This window comes from Amblyomma mixtum, chromosome 3 (genome assembly GCF_055824585.1).
Source record: "Amblyomma mixtum isolate Tamu chromosome 3, ASM5582458v1, whole genome shotgun sequence".
Lineage (NCBI taxonomy): Eukaryota > Metazoa > Arthropoda > Arachnida > Ixodida > Ixodidae > Amblyomma > Amblyomma mixtum.
Genome location: NC_143014.1, coordinates 391,916,724 through 391,942,268, shown reverse-complemented (window position 1 = coordinate 391,942,268; position 25,545 = coordinate 391,916,724). Strand labels below are relative to the sequence as shown.

Here is a 25,545-nt window from a genome sequence, read left to right as displayed (position 1 = left end):
TAAGCTTTGCTGAATGTGAGGTCCTTCTCAGCGAACAGGCGCTGCTGCAGTGACTCGTCACTCAGTCCGCACACAAATCTGTCGCGTAACATCACGTCCAAGGGAAGCATGGTGGTGTTAGCAGAAGAAGCTGCGTCTCCCTCCTGCCCGGTAGCTGTTGTCGACAGCGTTCCAAAATTGCAGTCGGCAGCGAGCTTCTTGAGCGCGGCTACGTAGGCGCTCACAGTTTCTCCTCCCAGTTGATCTCGTCGTTGGAAGCGAGCCCGGCTGTAGACCTCGGATGGCCTTGGGTCGTAGTGCTTTTGCAGCGCTTTTACGATGTCGTCGTAAGACACTGCCGCTGGTGTGCTTGGCTGAATAAGGGCGCAGACAGTATCGTAGGTCTGCTCCCCGCACAGCGTCAGCAGGTTGGCCCTCTTCAAGGCTGGGTCTGTGATGTTGTTAGCTTCAAAGTAGAACTGAAGGCGTCCAACCCACGATGACCACGATGAGCCGTTGAATTCTGGTATCTGAGTGGGAAACCCTCGCGTAGCCATGGCTTGTCAATAGCGTTGCGTAGCGCGGGTCGAATCCACTTTCTCGTCGCCACTGTCGTGTCCGGTCGCTGTGTTGAATGCAGCGAAAGACGCACACGGTACTTTAAGACTTCGTTTATTTAAAGCCGATGAGGGTGCGACCAGCGTCGACCGAGGCAGGAGCCGAACTGGCCGCCCGAAGAAAGGAGGCAGCTGAGAAGCGTCCACGGGAGGGAGTGGCTTCCCAGAACAGGAGGAGGGTGCGGGGGCGCACCGTGGGGGGGCATCTGGTGACAGCGTGCGACGAGGGGCAAGTGTCGTTAGGAGGAGGATTGAGTGGTCGTTAGGAGGAGGATGCGAACTGTCGTTAGGAGGGGAATGCGAGTGGTCGTTAGGAGGGGGCGCACACACACAAAAGCAATACGGGGACACAACATTAGGTAAGTAAGCAATTAACTAAGCTCAGTCCCACTTACTTAGAACATCACTATACGATCCGTTCAATTGGTTGCATGGTTACTAGCCGAAGTACAACTGACCCCGTTTGAAATTCGCGCACTGTGACGTCACGACCATTTCAACCAATTTAAAAGCGTGACATTTCTGTAGACAACTGCTGCTTACAACGATGAGGCATTAAAGGCTTCCGCCTTAAAATTTCTTTCAGCTCTGTGCTACAATGGGGGCAACGGCAGGCACCAGGTAAGAAGCAGAATGCTTTAGTTCAGGGGTTCTCAAACTTTTTTGCTTGGAGGAACCCCAAAAGCCTTCAATAAGTTCCAGGGAACCCCCCCTCCCCGCCCCCCGCTTTCACTTACCTAGCAATGTTGTCGAGGGCATTTTTGCAAAGGGAAAGTTGCAGAGGTTAAATGTTTATGTGATGTGTGATGGGTGGTACTGCTTCCCTTTTACGAGCAAGTCAAAGCGTGGCTCAGTGGCACTCAGAGCCAGTCTCATATCAGCTGCGGGGTCAGGGCCGGTGAGGGTTCTCGCGGAACACAAGAAGACAGCCCGCGGAACCCCTGTGTTCCGCGGAACCCAGTTTTAGAACCCCTGCTTTAGTTAGTGCGTCAATTAATTAAAGGCGTTAGTTTGCACTTTTAATGTTTAGTTTAGGGGGAGTGTTGTAGTAGCAGATTTGGAGATCATCCTCCGAACAGTCTAGCCAAAGAAAATTTCATGAACGAAATTTAAGCGCGCTTAACGAGGCGAGAAAAAGTCACCCTGGTAGGCGGCTTCACACTGTAACCCACCGCCAATGAGCGCCTCTCACGTCGATCGCTCCGCCCTGCGCTGTGCATCACACTGCCGACATCACCTGATGCCCAGACGGGCGCGTCGGTGGTATCGCTGCCAGTTTCGCCTCGCTCCACGGCTTCGTGTTGGAACCCAATTAGGCACTGAATATTACACGCGCTGTAAACATGTTAGTCGTGAGCCGCTAAAAGGTCACTTCGAGCTCCATCTATTCAGTTAACATCGGGTGACAGCTAATTTTTGAGAAATTTCCTGTTTGTTTTGCTTCAAGCAGAATAACCCAAGCAAAACTGGCTGACTGCTGACCATTGGCCCGCGCTCGGCTTGTGGCAGTATTTCGATGTAATCGGCTCACGAGCTTGGAAAAAGCGCGGGTCGAAATGGGGAGCCAGGCGCATAGGCAACAACTCTGTCACCGACCCTGGACCGGCCATTTAGGCTCACCAGATGAAAAGCGAGAGGCCGGCTGCCGTGTCGCAAAGAGCAGCTGATGCTGCGCTGCGAACAGGTATCTCGTCATCAAATAAGTAACGATGACGAGGAACCCAACAGAGTGTTATTCAGTCCCCGTGCATAAAGCATAGGCAATGGATTTCATTTCATTCGATTACGTCAGCCCCGGCAATGGAGGAAGCCATGAAACCCACTTCGCTTTTCGTCAATTTACTTGTTTTGTATTAGAGAAGCCAACAGCCACAGAAACCAAGGGGCACAGGGGATTTTTAATTAATTTATTTATTTTGTGGTGTTGATACTGAATATGTTATCGCTTAAAGCTAATTGATTAGAAAAGCCGAAGAAAAAACAACCACATGCCGCCGGTGGGATCCGAACCCACAACCTCCGAATTACGCGTCCGGTGCTCTACCGCTGAGCTACGGCGACGGCTGTCAAACCTTCTGCTTTCGGGGGTATTTATGTTGTGGGTTCCTAAGTGGACACAGGCCACCACCCACCGCGGGTTCGAGCTTCGCGCGAGCCAAGGGCCCCGATCAGCCGTCACCACACACACACTGGGACACCGATGCGGTGCACTCAACCTCCGCTGGGAGGAGAGCGATTCGCCGCAAAGAAATAAGCCTCCAAGTTCACAAAGGAGACGTTTATTCACGTCGTCCTCTAGCAGATACACAAACACTCAATAGTCACCCCGTCCCGGGGGCGCGCGAGGAGCGAGGCTCCGCTGCGCGCACGAAGCGACCAGAGTAATGCGCGCCGCTAACACGCCGCTGCAGGAGAATGTCCCCGCGGCAGTGCTGTGATCTCTCTCTCGTGTCGACCGTTGGGCCGGTTGCGAGAGAGAGTGGGCAATCAACGCAAGGTACGCCTGTCTGAGGTCGCTGGACCCCGAGTGACAGGCTCGAGCCGCTGCAGGTCAGAGGACACGTGCGGGCGAGCTCGAGTAAGCACTGGTCCGAGCGGCAAAGCCGGCACGGACAAACAGTAGCGTACGCACCTTACGCTGTCTCGGAGGGATCTCTCTCCCTGGGCCCCGCTCGGACGGTCGCGGGATGCGCGGCCGCCAAAACGGGTCCCGGATTCCCGCCAAAAGGCGCCAATGGCAAAGGCCCTTGGGGAGCCGGGGCGGAGCTGTGGCTAAATGACAGTGATTAGTCACCCAGCCGCCTCTCCACCGCCTGAGGCGGGAGCAAGGGAAAGAGGAGAAACAACGCGGGCGGCCGGCACAGCCGCGCAAAGGCGACGGCGGAAAGCCAGGATTCCCACAATGTTTACAAATAACCTAACCATGGGAGTCCATGGCAGAGAGAGGGTGTGGTAGATGGTCCTTGGCGATCACAAAATGAACAAGGGAGGGGAAAACCTCAGGTTGCTTGAGCCAACGTTTCGACAAGGGGACTTGTCTTCGTCTGGCCAAAGCGTTCATCATTGGTAGGGATTAAATAGGGCCTTCGCTCCGAGGAGGAAGGTCCCGGGGGTGGGGAAGGAAACTGGTGTGAGAGGGGATGCGTGTCAGGAAGGGGAGGGAGGTGAATCTTGATTCGTTAAGCTGCAATAGTGGAAAAACTTATATCCGGGGGGGGGGGGGGGGGGGTGTAATGAACAAAGGCTTTGAAGGGGCTGCGACGGGGGGGAGGCGCTGGGTGGACCTGGAAAACTCAGATAAGAGGATTAGTCAGCGTGGTACAAGGAAATGAGAACAAGGAAAAACAAAATAGGCTGGCACTGGAAGGAGAAAGAAAAGGGGGGGGGGCATTTCCAAGGAAGGACAAGGCAGGGGGGGGGGGGGAATGGCTCGAGTTCAGAGAAAGCCAAAAAGTGGGGCGGAGGGGGTAACAGGAATGCCATGGTTTCCGAGAACTGATAGTAGGGGATTAGGAGAAAAAAAAAGGGTGAACAAAGGGAGAGGGTGAGAAGGCCGGAAATGGGGTGGAAGATATGACGTGGGAAGGGTGCAAAGAGCGATAATATACTTCTGCGAGGTTCTAGGAAATGGTCTGACCGCGTGCAAGACATTTGTTAATTTAAAATTATGCTAACCCTGGAATGTACCTGAGAGATTCCAGGTTTCCTCTGGACATGTTAATCCCTGTTGGTTGCAGTGTTTTAAATTTGTGGATTAGGAATGCTTCTCTGTATTTTCTGTCCCTAGTCGATTTGAAGCCTGACTGAAGAATGAACAATTTGAGTTCGTCGAATTTGTGATGGCGTTGATTAAAATGGGTCGACACTGCCTTCTGTTCATTCCGGCCCTATTTAATCCCTGCCAATGATGAACGCTTTGCCCAGACGAAGACAAGTCCCCTTGTCGAAACGTTGGCTCAAGCAACCTGAGGTTTTCCCCTCCCTTGTTCATTTTGTGATAACCTTGGGAGTCTTCACCAGCGCCACCCACGTTCTTAAGCGGCGGACGTAGCACGTCCTGAGTTACCGCTGATGTGCCGTAGAGATCGTAAGGGCAAAGTGCTGTTCCATGACGAACTGCAGCGCAAGACTGCAAAAAACGAGAACAGAGATAAGTAGACACACAAGCGCTGGCTTCCAAGCGACTTTTATTGGATACAAGCACTTACTCCTTTATGTTAGTGCGACTCCTTTTGTGTTAGTGCGACGGAAGGCTCACTAACACAATTATCATGCAGCTTAGATATCTCCCGCATTATCTGGTCCGAGTGCCTGCTGACCATGGAACAGCCGGCAAGATCCGGTTCGCACTGTCTTTCGATGCCGGAATCTTTGTCTTCCTGTTTACAATCTGGACTATGCAGCGCCAGAAAACCTGCGCCTGTCTTCTGGGTTCTGTAGTCGTGTTCCTTCAGGCATTCATTCAGGCACCTTCCCATTTGGCCGATGTAAACCTTGCCTGAAGAAAGGGGAATGAAGTACACCACACCCCCTACACACTCAACGAAGGGGTTCTGGTGCGCCGTGGTACACTTTCGGCGCCCATCATCCCCCTCTTTATGCGCGCCCACAGCGTTCGTAGTCGTAATAGACGTTCACTTTGCTACGGCGTCCAGTCTTCTTAAGTAGGTGCGACATGTTTTGTATGTATAGTACAACGACCACTCTCCCTCTCTCGCGATGCTGCATTACGTCATCTCTGTTGCCAGGATTTGCTTCTTGTTTTTCCTCCTTCAAAAGGCGTTCAACAACAAACGTAATTAACCCTGGCGGGTAATCTGCACTTTGAAGACGAGCCACGAGCCCTGGCCCCTCACGCCGCAGGTACAGCGAGAGATCGTCGGCATCGCGGGAAAACGCAGCACACCACTATGTGCGGTGCAGCAGCTAGCCGGAGCCGTCATCTACGAGCAACTGCGCGACCATCTGCTTGTGTTCACTGACGGCTCCGTGGTGAGCGAAAACTGCTCGCTCGCCGCAGCGGCCACCATCCCCGCCCTGCAGCTGCACCGCCAGCAAAGAGTGGCTTACCTGGGCTCTTCGACCACGGCGGAGCTACTGGGTCTTCGCCTGGGCTTGGACCTGGTGCTCACCCTTACTCCGCCGCCACCCAGGTGTGCTCTGCTGTGTGATTCCCGTGCCGCCCTCAGCCGCCTGCAGACTCCCGGCTGTGGCACCCCGTTTCTGTGCGCGTTACGCGAGCGCATTGAGCGCCTCGCGGAGCGCAGATGCAGTATTCGCGTGCAGTCTTCGCAGTATTCGCATCCGCGGCAACGAGAAAGCCGACGAGCTCGCCACCGCCGCACATCAGCTTCCTCCCAGCGACGAACCGCTCGCCCTGGAAGACGTGCGTGCGGTGATCTACGACCACCTCCGTCTGCAACACCCGGACCCCCGCATCGCGCGAGGAGAGCGCATTTCTCTCGTCGGCGCACGCTCACTGTCGCGCCTCCAGCGGGCGATGATCATCCGAGTGCGCGTCGACTGCGTGTGGCCCGGGTAAAGACGGGTGCGCCACGGACTTTCGTCGAGCGACGCGTGCGCTGACTGCGGCGCAGTGCAGCACATGCTCCTTCGCTGTACCGCTTCTGCAGTGCCGCGTCGCGAGATGCTCGCGGCCTACAGGTCGCTGGGAATCATCCCGGACAGTCTCGAAGCGCTCCTGTGGCCGCGCGGCAGTGCGCGCACCCGTGACTGAACAATGGTGAGCCTCTGTGCGTTCACCGAGCAGGCAGGCTTGACTTCCCGCTTGCTCTTCGCCAGGTAGTGCACGCGTGACACGAACGCTCCGTTGGTGCTACCTCGGACGGTATACGCGGCCGGGCGCCCCACCTCGGCCGCTAGTGCAGTGTGCCGCGCGCGCGATTAGTCCGAGACAGGACGCTACGTGCGCGCGGCTGTGTACATAGAGTTTACTTCTTTTGTAAGTGATTGTGCGCAGTGGCCGCTCGCGCGCACTTATTTTCGGACAATGGTTGGACATTAGCGCGCGAGCGGGGCGAACTTGATTACTTTTGTATTTTGTAAATAGTGTACAAAGCTCTCCCCTGTCCTTTCTTGCTGTCGCTCCCCTCTATACTTCTCACTATCCTCTCCCTTTCATTTCCGCCGGCTGCAGCTCGGGTGCTTAAGATATTAGATAGCAATTGCTGCGGCCGGCAACTCTCTTTTCCTTCACTTTTTTATTTTTAAATAAACCGCTACCAGGCAAAGGCTGGCAATCGCTCCGACTGGAATGGCAGCAGCGGGTTCTGTCGAAACAGAAAAAAACGTCGACGCCGCGCCGACGCCGGGAGAGGGCAGCGACAGAGGGCCAATGAGAGCCGGAGCGGGCGTCACGTGACTATGGACGGAGCCACGCCGGCCGAGAGAGACGCGCTCGCGAGCTCTCTCTGGCATTGTAGCTTGACCACCAAACCTGCGTCGTGCTTCCCGGAAAGACGGGCGTTTCGCGCTCCGAGGGTACCGAGTTCTAGTTCACTATAGTACCGATGCTTGGGCTTCGGGTTCCCTGCGTGTCAGTCATTCACTCTGCTCATCTACATAGCTTACTGTGAGGACGCAGGTGTACGGTGGCCGATCGGTACGCGCTGCGGCACCAATGGGTCTATGAGCTTTGAGTACTCAGAAGAGCTGTAGTTGCCACTAGGCGCTGGACCCCTCAGCGACAGCTTTCTTCTTTTATTTTATAAAGAACCCGGAGTGATTGTTCCCGAGGCATACGTGTGTCCCGTATGCACGTGCGCGGAAAGGGAAACGTAGAGGAAGGCAGAGGTTCGGAATGCAGTTAGTTCAGTGCTGTTAGTATGCATGCTCGGAACCTCTCCTTTCCCAAGTATCTTGTGAGCTGATATCATTTCCCCAGTATTTGATTAGCTGACGGAAACTTTATTTTCCTCTCCCTAACCATCGATTGGTGTGAAGTGTCGCCTGTTTTATTATTGGTTGCTGTCCCCGCCAAGGGCGGAGACAGAGGGCTTAAAACTCAGCGCTCTCGGTTAAGCGGAGGATGATTTCGTCTAATCAACGGTTCAGTCATGTTGTAAATAATTTTCTCCTTGCTCGTTTCTTCTTGTTTATTTTCGTGTAAATAAATAGTTAGCCTTCTTTTCCTGCCGTCGAGTAATGTGAATGTTTGCGAGTCCGAACCATCAATCCATAAAGAAACCCGGTTTCATCATCAACAAGTGTTTCCTCACGTCGCCACGTGAATGGGATCTCAACTGGCGCAGTCAAGACAGGATCGCAACTGGCACAGCCGTGACAGGGGAAACTCAACTGGGACCTTATGTGACACTTGCAGTGGCTCTGCAGGCATTGCTTGAAGGTCTCAACGTCACTCGTGGCCAAGGTCTCTGCTTCTGTTCCCGTCCTGTGCTCGAAAAGAACTAAGTAATCATGCACAAAAAGAAATACATTGACAACAGGGGAACCTAAGATAGCAAGCTTCTGTCCTTCCGGGCTAGAAACAGGTGACTGAAGACCCGGGGCGATGCAGGAACCAATGCAAATCCCGCTCTTTTAAAATACACAGCTGTGTATTGTGTCTTAATTTTCGTTCGTTTGCGTGTTTACTTGTGTTTCGGAACTTTTTTGTCCGAGCGTTGTAGCTAAAGGTTATATTATAGTCCACCTGCACTTTCCCCTAATCTTCTTTTAGCACAGTGCGATACACTGCTGTGGCTCATCGCGTGGCACGCGTAGGCAAAAAGCTGTGACTCGCATAGGCTGCAAGACGTGGGCTCCTAATGTTGCTCATCTGCTGGTTGCGCTGAACCCATTCCACTGGTGTAGCGAGGGCATGCGAGTGCAGTCATGGGGTGGCGGTGGAAGCGTTCCACTAGGCTATTCGTCTCGGGGTGGTACGCGGTGGTGCGCAGGCGAGTCGCGTCGAGAAGGCGAAGCAGCTCAGCGAAGAGAGACGACTCGAACTGCCCGCTGAGCCCAGGATGATTGCAGACGGACATCCAAAATTGGCCACCAAGGTAGAAAGGAAAGCAGACGCGACAACAGAGGCATCAGTACCGGGTACTGGGGTTGCTTCTGGGCAACGGGTGCACCTACACAAGTAAAGAAGTAACACTGGAATTGAAAGTGGTTCAAATAATTCCATGTGGACCATATCAAAGCGGACATCGGGAGGAAAGAAAGAAGTTTTTTTTATTCTGATCTCCTCGAGCCGACCCGGAGCCCGAGCCTTTCTGTCACGCGGCTCGTGTCGCTTCAACTTCCTTGCGCGCTCCGAACGTCCGGAGATATTGCTGCTACTGGACATTACAGGCCGCTGCTTGATTGCTCTGCTCAGGACGAGGTGACGACCGGTCAGCGCATCCTGACTCACTTCGAGGAGCAACGCATCTTGCACCGGCTGCTGTGGGAAGCTGGGGCCATGCAGATAACCAAGCCAGGCCTGGTGGCAGTGCGGCACGATGCGGCGGGCCTGCTGCTCAGCCACGTCTCGGTGCTGCCCGACCAACCGGTGAGCAAGGGCTGCCTGGCCTACCCGTACACCACCCTCCAGACCTGGTGCCAACAGTCCAGGAATTACCGGGGCAGGAGAGTACTGGTGAACATCGTGCTGATAGAGGCGGTCCTGGGAGATGCGGCCAGCTACGGCAGTCTCCTGCGAGTGAGCTACCTGTCATCAAGCATTCACAGCGCCATCGATATCAATCTCATACGTTGTGTCGAGGCTTGGCCGCCGCACGTCGTTACCTGTTACCTCCTGCTACACATCTCCGCCTTCATCTTCCACGACTATCCACCGGTGAAGGGAAAGCTGAAGCGCTTCCCGTCAGCATTTTACCTGAGCACTGACGTGCATAGTCTTGTCCAGAATATCTGGCAGCTCGTCCATGGCAATCATGAAGAATGGATGGAGAGTATGCTGCAGGGGCAGCAACAGGCCGGTGCTGAACTGCGGCCGCTTCTGGGCGCCTTCTGGGGCCCCGCCGAGCGCCTCATGCTTCAGAGCCAGCCCCGGCTGGCCCTGCGCTGCCTCGGCCACATGGAGGTGGCCTCCACGCCTAAGAAGATGACCCTGCAGCTGGACGTGCTGCTGGCGAACTCTCGAATCATCGACGCCCTTGAGCTGATCCGCAGGCACGGTCACCCTTCCAGCCTGGTGCCGCTACTGGGTTGCATTTTGGCAATCGCCAGAAAATCCAAAGTGCGGGAAACCTGTGAACAGCTGGAGCCGCTTCCGCAAGTGCCGCTGTCTTCCACGGAGGAGGAGCAGTTTGTCAACTTCTTCTGCGAGCTGGCCGAGACCTGGATTTGCTACGTGGTGCTGCACTTCCTGCAGGGCGTATACGACCCCATGCCGCCCTGCCGCTGACCGGCTGCCTTCAGCAGCTGTTTCAAGAGGGGAGGATGCAGCACTCATACCTTCGCGGGATGCGGGAGAATTTGTCCGCCACGCAGAAACTCATGCAGAGCTTCGTGCGGTCGATGCTCCTGCCAGCAACGCAGCTCAATCCAGCAACAAGCAGGCGAAACCAGCCTGCCGCACCAGAGCAGCTCCCGGGGTCTGTGCCAACTCGTGTGCCGCACAAGGGCACCACGCCTCGCCTAGCAACGCAGGTGGTGAGGGCCACTCTGGGTGCTGCAGAGGCGTCAAAGCCACCGGCTATGCCATCTGCTCCCGACAAGGTCGCTGAGAGTGAATCGCGTGCGTCATTGTCTACTCCGGGTGTCAGCTACTGTACCCCGCAAAGCAGGCCGGAGGAGGATGCAGTATCGATCCTGTGCACGCCTTCCGTCACTTTCTGGAAGGGTCATCCTCAACGGACAACCTCCGTGGAACACCCATCTACAAGCGAACCTGCCTCCATCCTGAACCGGCGACTCGTGAACCTCCCACCTGTTACTGCCACGCCAGTTGCTCTTCGAAGGGGCTCCGAAAAAGAACATGCTGGCACCTGTCCGACGCCCGCAGACCTCGGCGAGGAGGTGCTGCGAATACCTGCGGATCCATCAGTTCGGAAGCTCACATTTTTCGTATCAGATTCGAACAGTTCGGAAGCTAGTCCTGACCTTGACACCACTGGCCAGATCCTAGGAGGCTCCTCCATGCTGTCTCCACCTAAGGAGCAGTCAAATGGCGAAGAGAACACAAGCCATTTAAAGGAGACAGAAATGTCCAGTGACCGATCCAACCAGTTCATGACTTCCACGGACAACGACGACTCTGCCACTGATTTTCAGCACTCCGGGACTGGTAGCCTTTCCAAAGGCGATGTCCGAGCACCCTGTTCCCAGTTCTCAGCAGTCTTCTAGTTTGCAGGCTGCTCCCGTTGTTCAACCCAGAATTTCCGACCGGGATACAGATGTAAACAAGGCATCGGGACCGGGGCCTGGACAGACATCTTACCCCGAGCGCAAGGCGGTGCTGCCAGGGTTCCAGATTCAAGAGGCTGCCAGGTGCCTGCACTGGCTCACTGCAGCCGATTCATCTGTTGCCGGGGCTGCACAGCCAGTTGCTAAAGAGTCACTATCTCAGCCAACGCCTGCAGCTGCAGCACCAAGCCTTGCAGAGTGTGGAGACGTCAGGTGAAGAGGACCAGGATGGAACACCACTTATGGACAGCTATGAGGACGCATTTCCTGAAAGCAATCGTCGGCCATATTTCCCGCCACATGGAGCAGATTTGAGCAGAGGTCGTTTGGTTACGGCATCTCAGGAAGGGAAGACCGCACCCAGCTCGGCTGCTGCTGCAATCGTTGGCACTGCGCAGTTCAGCACTGCACCTGTCGGTGGTGTCCAGTTTAACATTGCACAGTTAGGGATTCCATACGTCGGCACTCCACGCATTGCTACTTCGCATGGCGGCATTGTACATCTCGGCAATGCACAGGTCAGCACTGCTCTGTTTCGGATGCCTGCTGAAGAAGAACCCACTCCTCTTGGCTACAACGACGGTACTGAGCTAGTAGAAGACCCGCCGTGTAGAGAGCCTGTTCTCACTCGTCAACAATCTCCCTCCGCGTGTCAGCATTCGCAATTAGTGCAGTACAGCACGCTGCCCGGAGAAGAAAATGAACCTGTCTGCCCTGTGCAAGAGGGAGACCTGTCAAGATCTGCTGGTCTCCACCCAGAAGTTGCGGTGACGACACCAGCAAAACAAACACTTTGAAGACAAGTCTGCACCAGTCAAGAAGTCTTTTGGCTTTGTTCCTGCTGTGGACAGTCCTCTTGTTGAAGGCGGGAGAGGACTCTTAACCAAAGTTATTACGTTTGAATATACGGCGCGATATTTATGTAATATTTTTAACATATTCTGTATTCCTGACATAGCTTCCTGAAATTTCATGCTCGCTATTTGAAAAATGTTCTTGAAATTTGTCTAAGAAATTTCACCTAAACGATGCTTTGAGCATGTTTCAAATGCTTGAAAAATAAATGCGATTTTTGTGTGATGGCAATATAAAAATGTGTGCTTTCTGAAATATGAAATTAATTCTCCCGGATTATGCTTAAATTCTAACAAATGGGCAATCCTCGTAACCATAATTGCACAACACTACAAGCTGTCGTAGGGCCCGAACCTGCCAGCGAAAAGGACTTCAACTCGAAGAGCCGGCTGGTTCTCTGAGTCGGGGTTCGACTCTGTATCGATGAATGACGAAAGTTGCGAATAGCAGTTCGGTTCTTGATCGCCCGCAGGTTCGGACGCGACAAGTCCAGCACTAGTGCGACAATTTGGGGTCCCACAGTCCTCGCGTCAGGTACGCCTCACACTACTACACGTGTCTGAACACCCCCAGTTTGCTGTGGTCACTTTCAGTCGTCACTTGCCGTGTGCCGACATCTTGCCTGGTTCAGTGACGTCACGTGGCCGTGCGACGTCATCGACCTCTTGATTTATGAAAATGCCTCGTTACTTAGTGATGTTCTTCCTAATGCTTATGGCACTAAAAATGTCAACGACCACACCGTTGCGTAGGCGGGTCAGTGATTCCTTCCGTCGTCGGACAACTTATTTCCAAAAAGATGCCACTGCCGCATTAGACAGGTATGATTCAAACCTAATCAGTAAAATAGCACAAAGACCCAGCTAGTGTGTTTTAGAAGCCCACTGAAGATTCTCAACTCAGATGCTCCTCTAAGGCTGCATTCCTCTAACTGCTCTTCCAGTCATTGTTCGCCGGTTCCCTGTGATCAAATGATAAAGTACATGGGTATTTATCTTGACTGTGACTTAAGTTGGCACTCTCACCTATCTTATGTTTGCAAACAGCTGAGAACTGTGTCGTGCCTTTTGTACAATGTCAAATTATACATATCTGTCTGGGTTAGAAGGGTGACACTTAACTCGTAAGGCTACTCAGTGTCACGATATGGTATTTGCTGTTTTTTTAGCTGTGCGCAATTTTGTAAAACGCGGATTAATAATTTGTTACAGAGCGCTTTAAAAAGTGTAGCGTATAACACTTCGTTGTCTAAGGAATTAGCTTTAGCTTCCCTAAATTTAACAATGCGTTTCTTCAATATGCCGTCGTCAGACATATGTGGACGAATTCCGAGTTTCACGCTCATCTGCTTATAACCTCCGTTCTGCCTCCACCCATTACCAGAACTACGAGGGTCATCCCAAAATTAAGGTCTCCAGTTCTTTTATAAATTGAAATAAATGTTTATTTTAAGCAATTTACAAATAACTTAAAAGGCAGACCATTCTTCTAATTTTCCATATAATCGCCGTTGCTGTGTATGCATTTTTGAAGACGCTGGGGCAGTTTTTGTGTGTCCGTGACATACCAGCTCGCCGCCATGCCATTGAGGAATCGTTTGACGTTTGACCGGCAGCCTGTATTCGCTTGAATTTTCGCGTCTTGGGCGAAGAGGAGTGCCGCTACTCGTGCGATTCTTGTTTGGTCTCAGGTGTGAAGTGGAATGCCCAGGTTTCGTCATCCGTAGCAATGGAATCCAAAAAAGTCTCCTTTTCATTTCCATAAGCCCGAAGAAATTAGCGGGAGGAGTCAACGCGTTGCCGTTGATGGTCGTCCGTGAGCATTCGCGGAGCCCATCTTGCGCACGCCTTCCGATATTTCAACTTTGCTGTCAAAATCCTATGAATAGTGCTTCTAGAAACGCCAGGAACCAAAATTCAGAGTTCTTCGAGTGGGATCCTCCGATCTTGCCGCATCATTTCTTCGATCTCCGCTACTGTCTCTTCAGAAATTGACGGTCTCCCGCTTCTTTCTTCCTCGTGAATTTCAGTACGACCAACTGCGAACTCCCTACACCACTTGCGGACGTTTTTAACATCCATGCACGACTCTCCATACACTTCCGTCAGCTGGCGATGATTTGCGACTGGTGTAACGCCTTTTGCGTTCAAAAATCGAATAACTGCGCGAACTTCGCACCTGGCGGTAGCGACCAACGGTAGGTCCATTTCAAATGGCTGCCGTGCCAAGACTGACGGTCCCTTTCGTGCAGAGTCATGGCTTGTTTGGAAGACGGGAAACAATGAACACAGCAGTATGGCGAGCACCCACGCAAATATTTTTCCTTCAGCCGCAGCCCTTTGGAGACCTTACTTTTGGGATTACCCTCGTAAATACGGAGAAAGGCAGCGCTGCTTTCATGTCCCCGCAGTATTTAATAGACTGTCTAATGAGATACGAGTTTTGAAGAATAAAAGGACAATAAAGAAAGCCCTCTCAAACTACACTGTCTCGGGATTTTGATGTGAACAAAAGGAGCGAAGAAAGGAGGAAACGCGCTCCAGATGCTTCCTTGTACTCTTGTGTTCGTAGGGTACCATTACCTTCTTTTTTTCTGTTTTAGTGCGCAACCACAAGCGAACCACTTGCCCTTTTTCCTGTTCTCAAATGACTTTATTGTGTCTCCTCGATAATTTTTTTTCTGTTCCTTTTACATTTTCAATTTGATATGATGTTTCTGTATAGGTAAATAAAAGATTTGCCGCCTGCTGCCGGGTTTTGCCAAACAAGCCACTGATGGCTTTGGAATGCATGCCCGGAAACGTACTGCAGTGCCTAACGAAAAATAAACTATTTATAATTATTATTCTCATTGTTGTTGCTGTTCTTATCGTGAGCATGGTTTGTGTATACATTTTTATTCTCACAGGTTCTCTGAAACGACACAAGCCAGCGTTAAAGATGCCGCGAAAACATTGCTTACAATTCCGGGACCTGAAACACGCTGCTGGTTTGTTCCATGAACCGACCATGAACACGCTGTCATAGTTTGCTGGGTAACCTCCTTGTTGTCAAAACGCAGGAATCTATTATTTCTGTCTAATTATGAGTAATGCATTAATAAATATAACACGCCTCCTGGAATTCACCCACGCCCTGTGAATCATTTGCTTGAAAACTATCTCGCACGTTGTTCTGGTATCAGTTTCAATAGGCAGCCAATGCTATGATGTCAAAATTCAGTTTAAATCACGTGGAACATGCAAATAATGCGATATTTTAGCCTCTCCTTCATTCGTTTTTGTTCCGCAACTTATCGCTCCGTAACTTTCACGCGAATACCGCTGTTCGGCAGGAAACGAAACTGAAACAGTATGTATATAAAAAAAAATTATTGACAAATTATTTATCATGCATGGAGGAACCTCCATGATTGCTCGTGATGATCTACTGTGCGAGCGTGAATGGCGACCACCGTCACGCGCTGACTCTAACCTGTAATGAACTTTGTATACCACCTCGGATGTAACCACCGTGGATGTAACAGACTTTAGTGCTTCAACCTCGGATATATAACGTTTGGCTGCTAACGCATACAAAATATCCACCGAGGATCGCCTAGGTTTCTTTTTGGTCTAAGAGCGTCGGCTTGCCCTGCAGCCCTCCTGAAGTAGAAACAATTTATTTTTGTTTCTTTATATAGGCCATGCCCCCAACGCTCCATTTTGGTGATCGGGGCAGGCATCGGTGTTTAACTTCGACCAGTGGCGAAAGACCTCCTGGGTCTTGATTTGAACGCGATAAGTCTTCTCTCTTTCTTGTCCGCGCATAAAATAGAACAGCGCACTGTTGCACTGCGCAGGTTCTCTGCGCTGAAAGTGGTCGCACATTCCGGGCCTGGACGAATTGTCGCATTCGCCTGGCAACCGGTGGGACCAGTTTCCAAGATGGCTGGCCGCATATGCTGGCAAGCTGCGCTCGCGTTTTTACTAATCGCTTTACTCCCGCTCAGCAATGCCAGGAACCACCGGTTGTCGCTTAAGGTCAGTTTCGAGCGGTCTGATGCTCTCGAAATGCCCGCGGTCATATCTGTAGCGCTGGGAAGTTAAAATGCATTACGGCGGAGGTGCCGACCTCTCCGTCATAGTGCCTGTGAGGGCGATGTCGGCCCTTGTCAAATTTTGCAAGTTATTCTTTTGTGGTCTGCGTGATAGCAGTCATCTTAACACGCGATACACCCCGTCGCGAGCAGTGATCAGTTGATTTGTTCAGTTTAACTATCTGTTGAGTAAAACCGGATGAGATAGCGCATCCGTGAAGTGAGCGCCTTTGCAGGCATCCATATGAATGCAGGTTTCCTTGTCGCTTGTCTGTTCATACGAACATTCATAGAAGATTCGTTTCTGTGGTGCGATCCTAAAAAATCGCACGCGTAAGTGTGTTTCTGTGTCGCCTGTTGGTGACCTCGGCGGTGACGTGAATGCGATATGCAAGACAACGCCGCAGCCTTATCGGTCGCGGCCCCCCGTCTTGAGGTCTGCGATCGTGGTTAAAAAAACCTGTCTTTGGTATTCGTCATGTTGTTCATATGGGCACAGTTTAACAACGTCTCCTCAGTTGCCTATGTTGCTGTTTGCCGCAGAAGCGTCTTTTTAAGTTCAACTGTTGGGCCGCGTTCACGGACTGGCATTTGTCGTCACGGTGTTGTGACTCAGCGCTCAACCGTATTGCTAGCTTGTCGCGTACTTTTCGAAGGTTCCGCGGTGTGCTGGGTGTGGCGATAATTTAACCGCCAAAGTCGGTCTCGCTTTAACCCCGGCAGTGTTTTGTGCTTTGGGCAAGGTTGACTAGCTGCAGAGGCGTGCTGTAAGGATGGTGACGATACCGGTCAAGTAACCACGAAGGCTGCAAAACATGTAAATACCCACAGCCACGCCCGTGCGAACAATTGTAACATGGAAGCATGCCTCAGGCACTGATAAATGCCTCCATGGTGCACTTGTTGGACTGGTAAGAGCTATACTAGTCTCTGTTAACGGTTGACACCAGGACTGTTTTGTAATATTTGAGAGCAGAAGAGCCAGCTTAAAGCACCTGTAGAGTCGGTAAGGTATTATTTTTTCAGCGCACTGTCGGAAGCATTTATTGCATGATATTATTGCCACAGGAAGTTAATATGCCTTAGATTCTGCAAAAACCACACCTATCTCAGGTTTCTTTACTCCCACGACAGATATTTTGTGTGAAGTGTTGGAGGCGGTTGCATGTGGCCTCAGCCTGGTTGGGGCCCTCGGGCAGACCTTGTTACTGCTGTGCCCACCCGTTTGTTTTAGACGTGCAGCTGAAATTCAGCGGAAGTATTAGTGCTTGCAAGGCTGATGATGTTTCCACTGAGTGTAATGCCTTTCCATTATCTGTGAAAGCCACATATTGTGACTCAGTATGTTTTCTGTATTTCTCACTAATTTGATTGATGATGCAAATGGGTTGTATTGTCGAATACCCATTCTGGAAACCAGCCAGATCACTGGAGTGTTACCTTATTGTGATGCTGTTAGCAGTTACCTTAGTACATAACTTGTGAGCAATGGAGGGCAAGCCAATCCATCAACAGTTTAAAGCCTTTGACAGCTGTCCTGAAGTTGCATTTTGTTGGCATCCTTCCATCCGTCTGGTACATGTGTGGTCATGTTGCACCGTGCAATGGGCTTAAATCTTTTCAAGCTCAATTTCTATGTCTTGCGACAGATCTTCACTATTGTGCTGCCGCTTTTCCCTGCTGCTTTGCTTGCAAGGCTTTCCTTGCCAGTTGAGCTGCAGCTGAAAGGTTCATTCCTGCAGTGTCATTAGCTTCATTGTTAATTACTGTCTGATCAAAATTGCTAATGACATTGCAGTCTTCGGCTTTTACTACACATAGTTCTACCAATTACGAACTTCCTTCTTGCTGCCTCTAGGCTTCCTTGGTTCTTTTGTGCTTGCTTGGCCTTCTTCATGTTATACTTCTGTATGCTGCTTCTTTTCAGTTGTTACTATGGTAGTTCTGCCATTTCTGCCTCGTCTTGGAGGCTCAAAACTTCCATGCGCTTGCATTTCTCATCAAGGTCCTTTGTTTCCTTGAGGGAGCTTGCCAGGGCCATGCCTAGCTACCGTACATCATGCTCAGAATTGCGCATTGTGTCTTTGTTTTTGTGAGGTTTTGTTTATTTTCTGTTCATTATGTGTTCTTGGGTTAAAGCAAGCAGGCGTTTTGCTTTAACCCAGTCGTTTTACATTATCGATCACTAGTTTTTCTGTGTCTTCCTAATGTGCTGCCCTTCCCTTCTTTTCAGAGTATGCTTTTCCTAGATTTTGTAGTCGCTACACTTTACTCGCTTAAAGTTGAGCTAATCCTCATCTGTGTAAACTCGAGGAATGAGCTGCAGCAGGTAATTTTGGGCCTTATGAGGAAAAGTGCAGTGTAAGGCATTAAAATATTTGAGGAAAGCTGATGTTCAGCCGTGTGCCAAAGGAATAGAAGTTTGCAGGGAGTAGTTAGGTTTTGGAACCAGTAAGGAGAGTCGCAGCAGATCCAGAGTCTGAAAAAGGATTTAGTAATAGGGTAAGAATAAGCATGGAATCAGAAAAGTAGAATATTAGCATGGGTTGAGGGGCACTTGGCAGGCAGTCTTATCTGAAAAATGACATCTAGCCAGTGTTCCTGAGCATGGCAGTAACAAATGCATTTTCCAGTGCTCACCTATGTTACAGTAAGGCGAGACCATAAAGTGAGACTGAAGACAGTGCAGTGAGCAGTTGCAAGGAAAATAATAGATGCAACAATGAGACAGGAAGGTAGCAGACTGAATTAGAGAACAAGCTCGAATTGCTATTGTAGCTACAGCTCAGGGGCAGAGACGAACTTGGGCAGTGTATGCGATGATAAGAAGAAACTGGTGGTCTCTTTGGGCCACGCAAGGAACGGAAACGCAGTAGACTCTTATGGTGATGCAATGAGATGAGCTAGTTTTTTGGGGTAGCTCCATTTGGCATGGAATGGCAGTAACTGGGTATTACTGAGAAGGGCCTTGCCGTGGACTTTGTGCAGTTGATATCTGTGATGTTGTATACAAGCTCCTCGAGTCCTTTTCTTGTGTAAAGTTTGAGAGATTGGTGAAGTCTTGGCAAGCATCAGATGGTACGATTGTGTAAAAACTGATGCCAGTGTGGATGTGATTGCAAAAGAATTTGAGGGACATTTGGAAGAAGATTGTGAGCGAAGAAATGGCAGATGATGATGCAATCCCATTTTGAAGTGTTTGCAGGTAGTGTTTGAAGGTTGCAGGAAGTGAACATGATTGCAGTCCTGAGGGGCTTTCTGGCTCCCAAAAGGTAGTGGGCGAATGAGGCACTGAGTGTGTTTGTAGAAGAAAAAATATGCTGGGCGTATTACCTTTATTAGCTTTGTAAAGTTGTATTCAAACATGAGGTAAAATTAGTTTTGAGCGTTAATTGACTGTGGAGGCTGCCGTAATGCTAGCTGTCCAGTGAGAATGTCCATTGTTTAATCATTCAGTCAGGTTTATTAAACATATTGGTTATAATAAAAAATGAGTGCTAGAATTTACTGTTATAAGAGGTCTTTTGATTAAAAACCACCATGGGGGCTGCCCAATGCAATCTACTGTGTATTGAACATAGTGCTAAAACAGTGTTTCCTAGCTGCTGTTATGTAAATATAAAAACATCTGAACTACAGCAGAATCATAGGATGGCAGATAAGTATAAAATAATCATGTGTTCAAACCATTGCAAGGGGTGATAAAGCTGTGTGTAATGAAAAGAACAAAAAATGCATAAAAGTAACGAGTCTTAACAGCATAACGTATCAGTGTTAATCACTAAATTCCCAAAGTTAAATCACTCTTAATGTGATTAATAAATGAGGAACTGTTCTGTAATGGTTGAGTTTTTTACTGTGTCATATTTCAAACTGATACACCAGTGAATATTGCAGAGAACATTCCACAATTAGTTTATACTTTTGGGAGGGCAAGCTTAAGTCTCAGAAGATCTAGTTTTAATAGCATTGTTAGAATAAATAATGGGGAAGTCAATAAGTTAGTAAGGAAGTCGATAAATAACCGATCGCTAAGAAACTGCTAAAATTCAAATGAAACAGTTGGTGAAGGAAAGTGTTTATATTGGACCATCGTGGCATGGAATGGCAGCAAAATGTGCTAAATGTCATGAGTCTTAAGTCCCTGGTTTAGGAGACATTGGAGAGGCTGCAGGTGAATGGAATATGTACTTCCCCAGGAGGAGGCGGATGAAAAAAATTTTATAGAGTGCGAAATCAATCTGCCACTTCCAGGAGGGCCCCCTTAGTCCAAGATCCTGGGAAAATGCAGCAACTGACTTTGATTGCGTGAACGGTGGAGAGAGCGTAGGACGAGGGGATAAAAATATGGGCAAGTCATTGTTATTACGTGACTGCCAAATGATACCTTTTAGAGAAGAAACTGAATGTGAAGACAAAAACTGGAAAAGCTTGTCCAAATCTACACTGAGGGAGTGAATACTTCATGAAACTGGAATTTAGTTTTAGTCCAGCATATGTTCTGTGTGTTTCCAGCGCATTGAGCACCAGGTTGTGAGGTTGCAGTTGATTTGTCGAGATGATAGCTGTAATAAAAGGTAGTACCAATCTTTGTCTTGGTGACTATGTAAAATGTTTATGTGCTGCTTGTTTATGCTGCAGGTGAGCTAAAATTTGTGAATGTTGCATTCCAGTGACCTCATTTTTTTTATTTGATCTCCTCCTCCTCCTGCTAGTAGCTAGAAGTACGGTTCTTCCAGTTTAATGCTCAGCTTCACAGATGGCATAACAAACATAAGGCTACGGCAAAAACTTGGATGGTTGCAAACAGCAGCCAGTTAGTCACTTGTATAGGCCGCGCAGTTCGGTGCCAGCAGTTGAAATGGAAGGGCTTCACTGAGTAGAAAATAGAAGCCAAGCAGACAGGAGGGCACAGTTGCTTAGGCAGCAAAGCAGTTTTACAAGTTTTCTAGCTCATTTGCATGTGATGGTCTTGCGAGTCTTTTTTTGGGCAGTGTGTAGACCTCGGCCAAATTGATCGGGTGGCCAGCCCGTACTGCTCTTGGAGAGGAATGCCCGAGCGCTGTCCCTCTTTGGCTGACGCAGGGCGAGCAGCGGCGGTACTTCAGTGTCACCACCTTTGGCTTCCTGGTGGGGGGCAAGCTGAACGTCGAGGTGGAGGCACTCTCCTTCTCACCCAGCACCAACCGGGTGGGTGGTCGACTTCTCTCACAGTGCGGTGCAGTGTTAGCCTTTGTTGCTTTGGTGCTTGGAAGCGCAGCTTGGCTATCACAAGGTTCAAAGCAGCTTGCTGGCAGAGCTAGTTCCTGCTCTGTTGGGCTGGTAAGAGGTGATTGGATTAGCCACAGAAAACAGCCTGAGTATTAATGGTTAATTGAGATGAGTGCCCACGCGTCAGTCTTCCTGTGCATTTGGATGCCTTGGGCCACCTGTGTTGGTGGACACGCCCAACTACTACATTGTTTGGCCTTGCCCTGTTGTCATGTGTGGATACACAGGGCCATGCATATCCATGCAGGGTAACTCGGGCTCTGACCACGTGCACTTTTTATTCATTCGGCTGCTGGGCACAGGAAGGTTGTGTGTCCATCACGCAACCTTTTTGTAAACAGTCCGTTTGTTCAGCTCCCCTAGGGCCGGTATATAATGAGTGCCAGCCAATGCGTGGTTTGCCGAGGCATTTTGTGGGCAGTAGATGGCCAGCATTGCTGACATAGGAGGGACATCAGCGATGCTGATGTCTCTACTCTACATCAGCATTGCTGTTCTTGCATATGTGTACTTTGAGCTGGTGTCCCGCACTTGACGTGGGGCATCAGTTCAGAGAACACATACTTACCTGTGCAACAGCACGAAGAAAGTGTATTTTCATGCCCTAGATGGAACATATGTGAAGCAGTGAGCTACTTGTTTCACTGAGTTTCAAAAAAATGAATTGTGGGAACAGAGATGTTTGTCTGTCTGAGTTTCTTGAAAAGTTTTTGAGCCTCCATGGGGATGCTTTATATTAAAGCTTGGTCTGCAGTTCAGGCTCTTATATACAGTTAGCTCAGACATCTACCTCCAGATAGCTAGTGCCAGCTATGAATAAACACGGGAGCAAATGGGAAAGAACGAAGAATCGATGACGATAATGGGAGTCACAAGCTCCATGATCACGAGTTATCTAGAGCATGAAAGGGAGAAGCTCTTCAGGCTTCGTCGAGCTGAGTCAGAGGCAAGCACTAGTCCGTGAATTGAAGCCTTGATTACATCATGTAACCAAGTTATTGTTGATTAAAACTTCGTTTATATGTAGCTGTCATAGTTGATTAGTGTGTAATATCACAAACCAGAAAGAGACAGCTGCAGACGTAGAGGGATACGTCAGAGCGGCCAAGTTTAATCCCAAAAACCTAGCCCAGTCCAAGTGCTCCTCAGGTGACTTAATCCGCTTCATCGTCCTCGCAGCTCAGAACGTAGGTGGCACGGGTTAGGCACGTGGCAGTGTTAAGATGCATCAATTATGAAGCCTCTGAAATTTTCTCAGAATTTTCATATTTCTATGAGTTCTCTCCGAGGTTTTCAGGACGAGCGCTCACTGTGTGACATAAAATAAAACAGCAGACAGAGGCGCTGTTTTACTCGTGCTAGTTAACATGTTGCAGCCAGTGCCCCAGCACCAACTAGCCCAACTTTCTTGTTTAAACACTAGTCAGACTAGCTGCAGCTTGTGACAGAGCCAGCCTTCCCTATTGCCACCTACCTAGCAGCCCCTGAAAATGACAGAAGAATAAACATATCACTTTCACAATTATCTAGAGGGCAAAGTGTGAACTTCAAATTTAGATCAGGCACTGCTTGGTTGGCTATACATATTCGGCTGCAGAAAGTTTCTTCTTGAGGCAAACCTCCACAAAGTGTCATGGTAATCATGGTAAAGTGTCATGGTAATCAAATTGTTTAAGGTTGTGTTTTTTTTTTTCGACTTTTTTGTGTTTCTCATGTTGGTAGATGTTTGACATTGCGTGTGTTTTAAAATTACCATGACACTTTGTGGAGGTTTGCCTCAAGAAGAAACTTTCTGCATCCGAATACGTATAGCCAACCAAGCAATGCCTGATCTAAATTTGAAGTTCACACTTTGCCCTCTAGATAATTGTGAAACTGATATGTTTATTCTTCTGTCATTTTCAGGGGCTGCTAGGTAGGTGGCAATAGGGAAGGCTGGCTCTGTCACAAGCTGCAGCTAGTCTGACTAGTGTTTAAACAAGAAAGTTGGGCTAGTTGGTGCTGGGGCACTGGCTGCGACATGTTAACTAGCACGAGTAAAACAGCGACTCTGTCTGCTGTTTTATTCACACTAGTAAACATGTCGCAGCCAGTGGAGTAAGTGCTGTGTCTTGGCATGACATTCTTCTGCCAAGCAGGTTTGGCCCTAGCTACCTTATATCACTGACAGTGAAGTGCTGATGTGCTACACGTTGGTGTGTGTAAAAGAACTCCAAGTGGGCATTGTGAGCAGTTGGTGCAGTGTGCCTTGTATTAGTGTGCTGTCATTTCTCATAGATTGCACACTCGTAAATTTTCATTGTTGCTACTCTCCAGAATGCTAACGTTATTTGGTGCAGTTTAATGTTTTTATCTTGATGATCCTTATTCTTCTTTTTCATGCGTATGGATGTCTTACCGTGCCTCTAGTTCACAGAATGGATGTTTGTTTGCTGCCTTTCGAAAAGAAAGTACTAGTGCATTTAACAGATTCTTGTATCTCATGCCCTGAATGGAACTAAAGCCTTGCGTTTGCAAAATTGCCAGCTTGCTTTTTTTTTTACTGTCTTTTCATTGCGGAAAGAAATTTCTGAAAGGTGTAATGTGGAGAAAAGGCCACTGTTTTTTTTGCCGGCTCTCCAGTGGTTGTTGGAAAGCCATGTGACGAGATTCCTCGCTGAAAAGGTTAATGTGGGGAAGATGCTGGGGAGCAGCCGAAAGGCATTGTCTCAAACAGTCAGGGTATGTATTTTCACAGAAGAAGGAAAATCGGAGCATTCTCGGGAGAGAATTCAAAAACAGAAGCCTGGAGGTTGGCCCATGAACTGGAGCTGTGTGGCCATTTTTCTATTCTGCTTGGTCACGTTGGCCGTTTCCCTGCAGGGGTAGTACAGTGCACACACCTTACCCTCTTCCCTTTGAGCAGGTGCATCACTATCACCGTCATCAGTGATTTTCGTTTTCTTTGATCTCGAGCCGAGTTGTTTTGGAGAAAAGACTTGTGCTCAGATACTCTGGAGCAGGGGTTCTCAAACTACGTTCCATGGAACCCCTGGATCTCTTGGAGTGTTTCTTGGGATCCCTGATCACCTAAACCAATGCATCCCTCAACCGCAACCTTTCCTTTTAGCCTCCCTGCTGCGGTGGCTCAGTGGTTACGGCGCTCGACTGCTGACCCAAAAGACGCGGTTTTGATCCCGGCCGCGGCGGCTGAATTTCGATGGAGGCGAAATTCTAGAGGCCCGTGTGCTGTGCGATGTCAGTGCACGTTAAGGAACCCCAGGTGGTCGAAATTTCCGGAGCCCTTCACTGCGGCGTCCCTCATAGCCTGAGTCGCTTTGGGACGTTAAACCCCAACAAACCAAACCAAACCTTTCCTTTTAGCCACTTTAGTTTAGTTGGGTGCTAATGATACTATTATTTCTTGTAGCAGACTGTTCCACTTTGTAGCCGGTTATTATAAATTGGGTTCGGGCATTTTTTCAGGTACCGTGCCCACCTTTTCTTGCATGCATGTTTGGCAGGAAGGGAAGCTTTTGGGGCTCCCTGAGGCTGGAATGAGAGAGCACCCCTGCTCTGGAGTAAACGAGCTTGCTTTGTTTTGCAGGTGGGCTTCAGCTTGACCAGGACGCCCACAGACAGCGTCAACCCGTACCCTGTGAGTGTCTCCAACACTGTGCAGAAGCGCTCTGTGTGCAGCCCTGAGTTGCCAGGCACTTTTCCCTTTATTTTGCTCTTAGTTTTGTGGAAAGTGAGGCGAGTGTGACACAGCTCTTGCTCACGGTGGCGTGTTCAGTGTCAAGCAGACATATTTGTTGTTTTTATGCGTCATATACCCAGTGCATATGCTTAAAAGCCAGATTTGCTTAAATGGCACACCATTTCTCCATTCTTTTTGAGCATTGTGTATAAAAATGCTCATATGAATAAGTGCATTTCCGCGGTGCATTTCCGCCGCGGTGGCTCAGCGGTTATGGTGCTCGGCTGCTGACCCGAAAGACGCGGGTTCAATCCCGGCCGCGGCGGCTGAATTTCTTTGGAGGAGAAATTCTAGAGGCCCACTGTGCGATGTCAGTGCACGTTAATGAACCCCAGGTGGTCGAAATTTCCGGAGCCCTCCACTACGGCGTCCCTCATAGCCTGAGTCGCTTTGGGACGTTAAACCCCATAAACTAAACTAAACTATAAGTGCATTTCTTTTTGAATGAGAGCTTTTGTTGTTTGTACAAGATGTGTAAAACAGTGCGGCATTACAAACGCTTCTGAAAGCCTTGTTTGGAGTTTCGAGAAGGGAGATTCGTGAGGAGGCCTCTCCCTCGCTCAACGGAACCATTGTGGTGCTTGGCCCTGCACAGTCTTGCGATGGCACCCTTGCGGCACTCGGGTTTT

The 25,545-nt window shown here is 49.6% G+C and overlaps 2 protein-coding genes across 2 annotated transcripts in view; both read left to right on the top strand.

Annotated features, from left to right (window-relative positions):
- LOC149357174 (protein ELYS-like) overlaps positions 1–9,972 on the top strand; it is a 41,000-nt gene extending 31,028 nt beyond the window's left edge. Inside the window, exon 2 of the mRNA XM_089576522.1 lies at positions 8,941–9,972. Coding sequence (XP_089432648.1) covers positions 9,025–9,972 — 948 coding nt within the window. The 5' untranslated portion in view covers positions 8,941–9,024. The remainder of the gene's footprint in view (positions 1–8,940) is intronic.
- Positions 9,973–15,705: 5,733 nt separating this feature from the next.
- LOC149357173 (protein GPR107) overlaps positions 15,706–25,545 on the top strand; it is a 69,929-nt gene continuing 60,089 nt past the window's right edge. Inside the window, exons 1-3 of the mRNA XM_089584470.1 lie at positions 15,706–15,850; positions 20,992–21,096; positions 24,764–24,814. Coding sequence (XP_089440596.1) covers positions 15,755–15,850; positions 20,992–21,096; positions 24,764–24,814 — 252 coding nt within the window. The 5' untranslated portion in view covers positions 15,706–15,754. The remainder of the gene's footprint in view (positions 15,851–20,991; positions 21,097–24,763; positions 24,815–25,545) is intronic.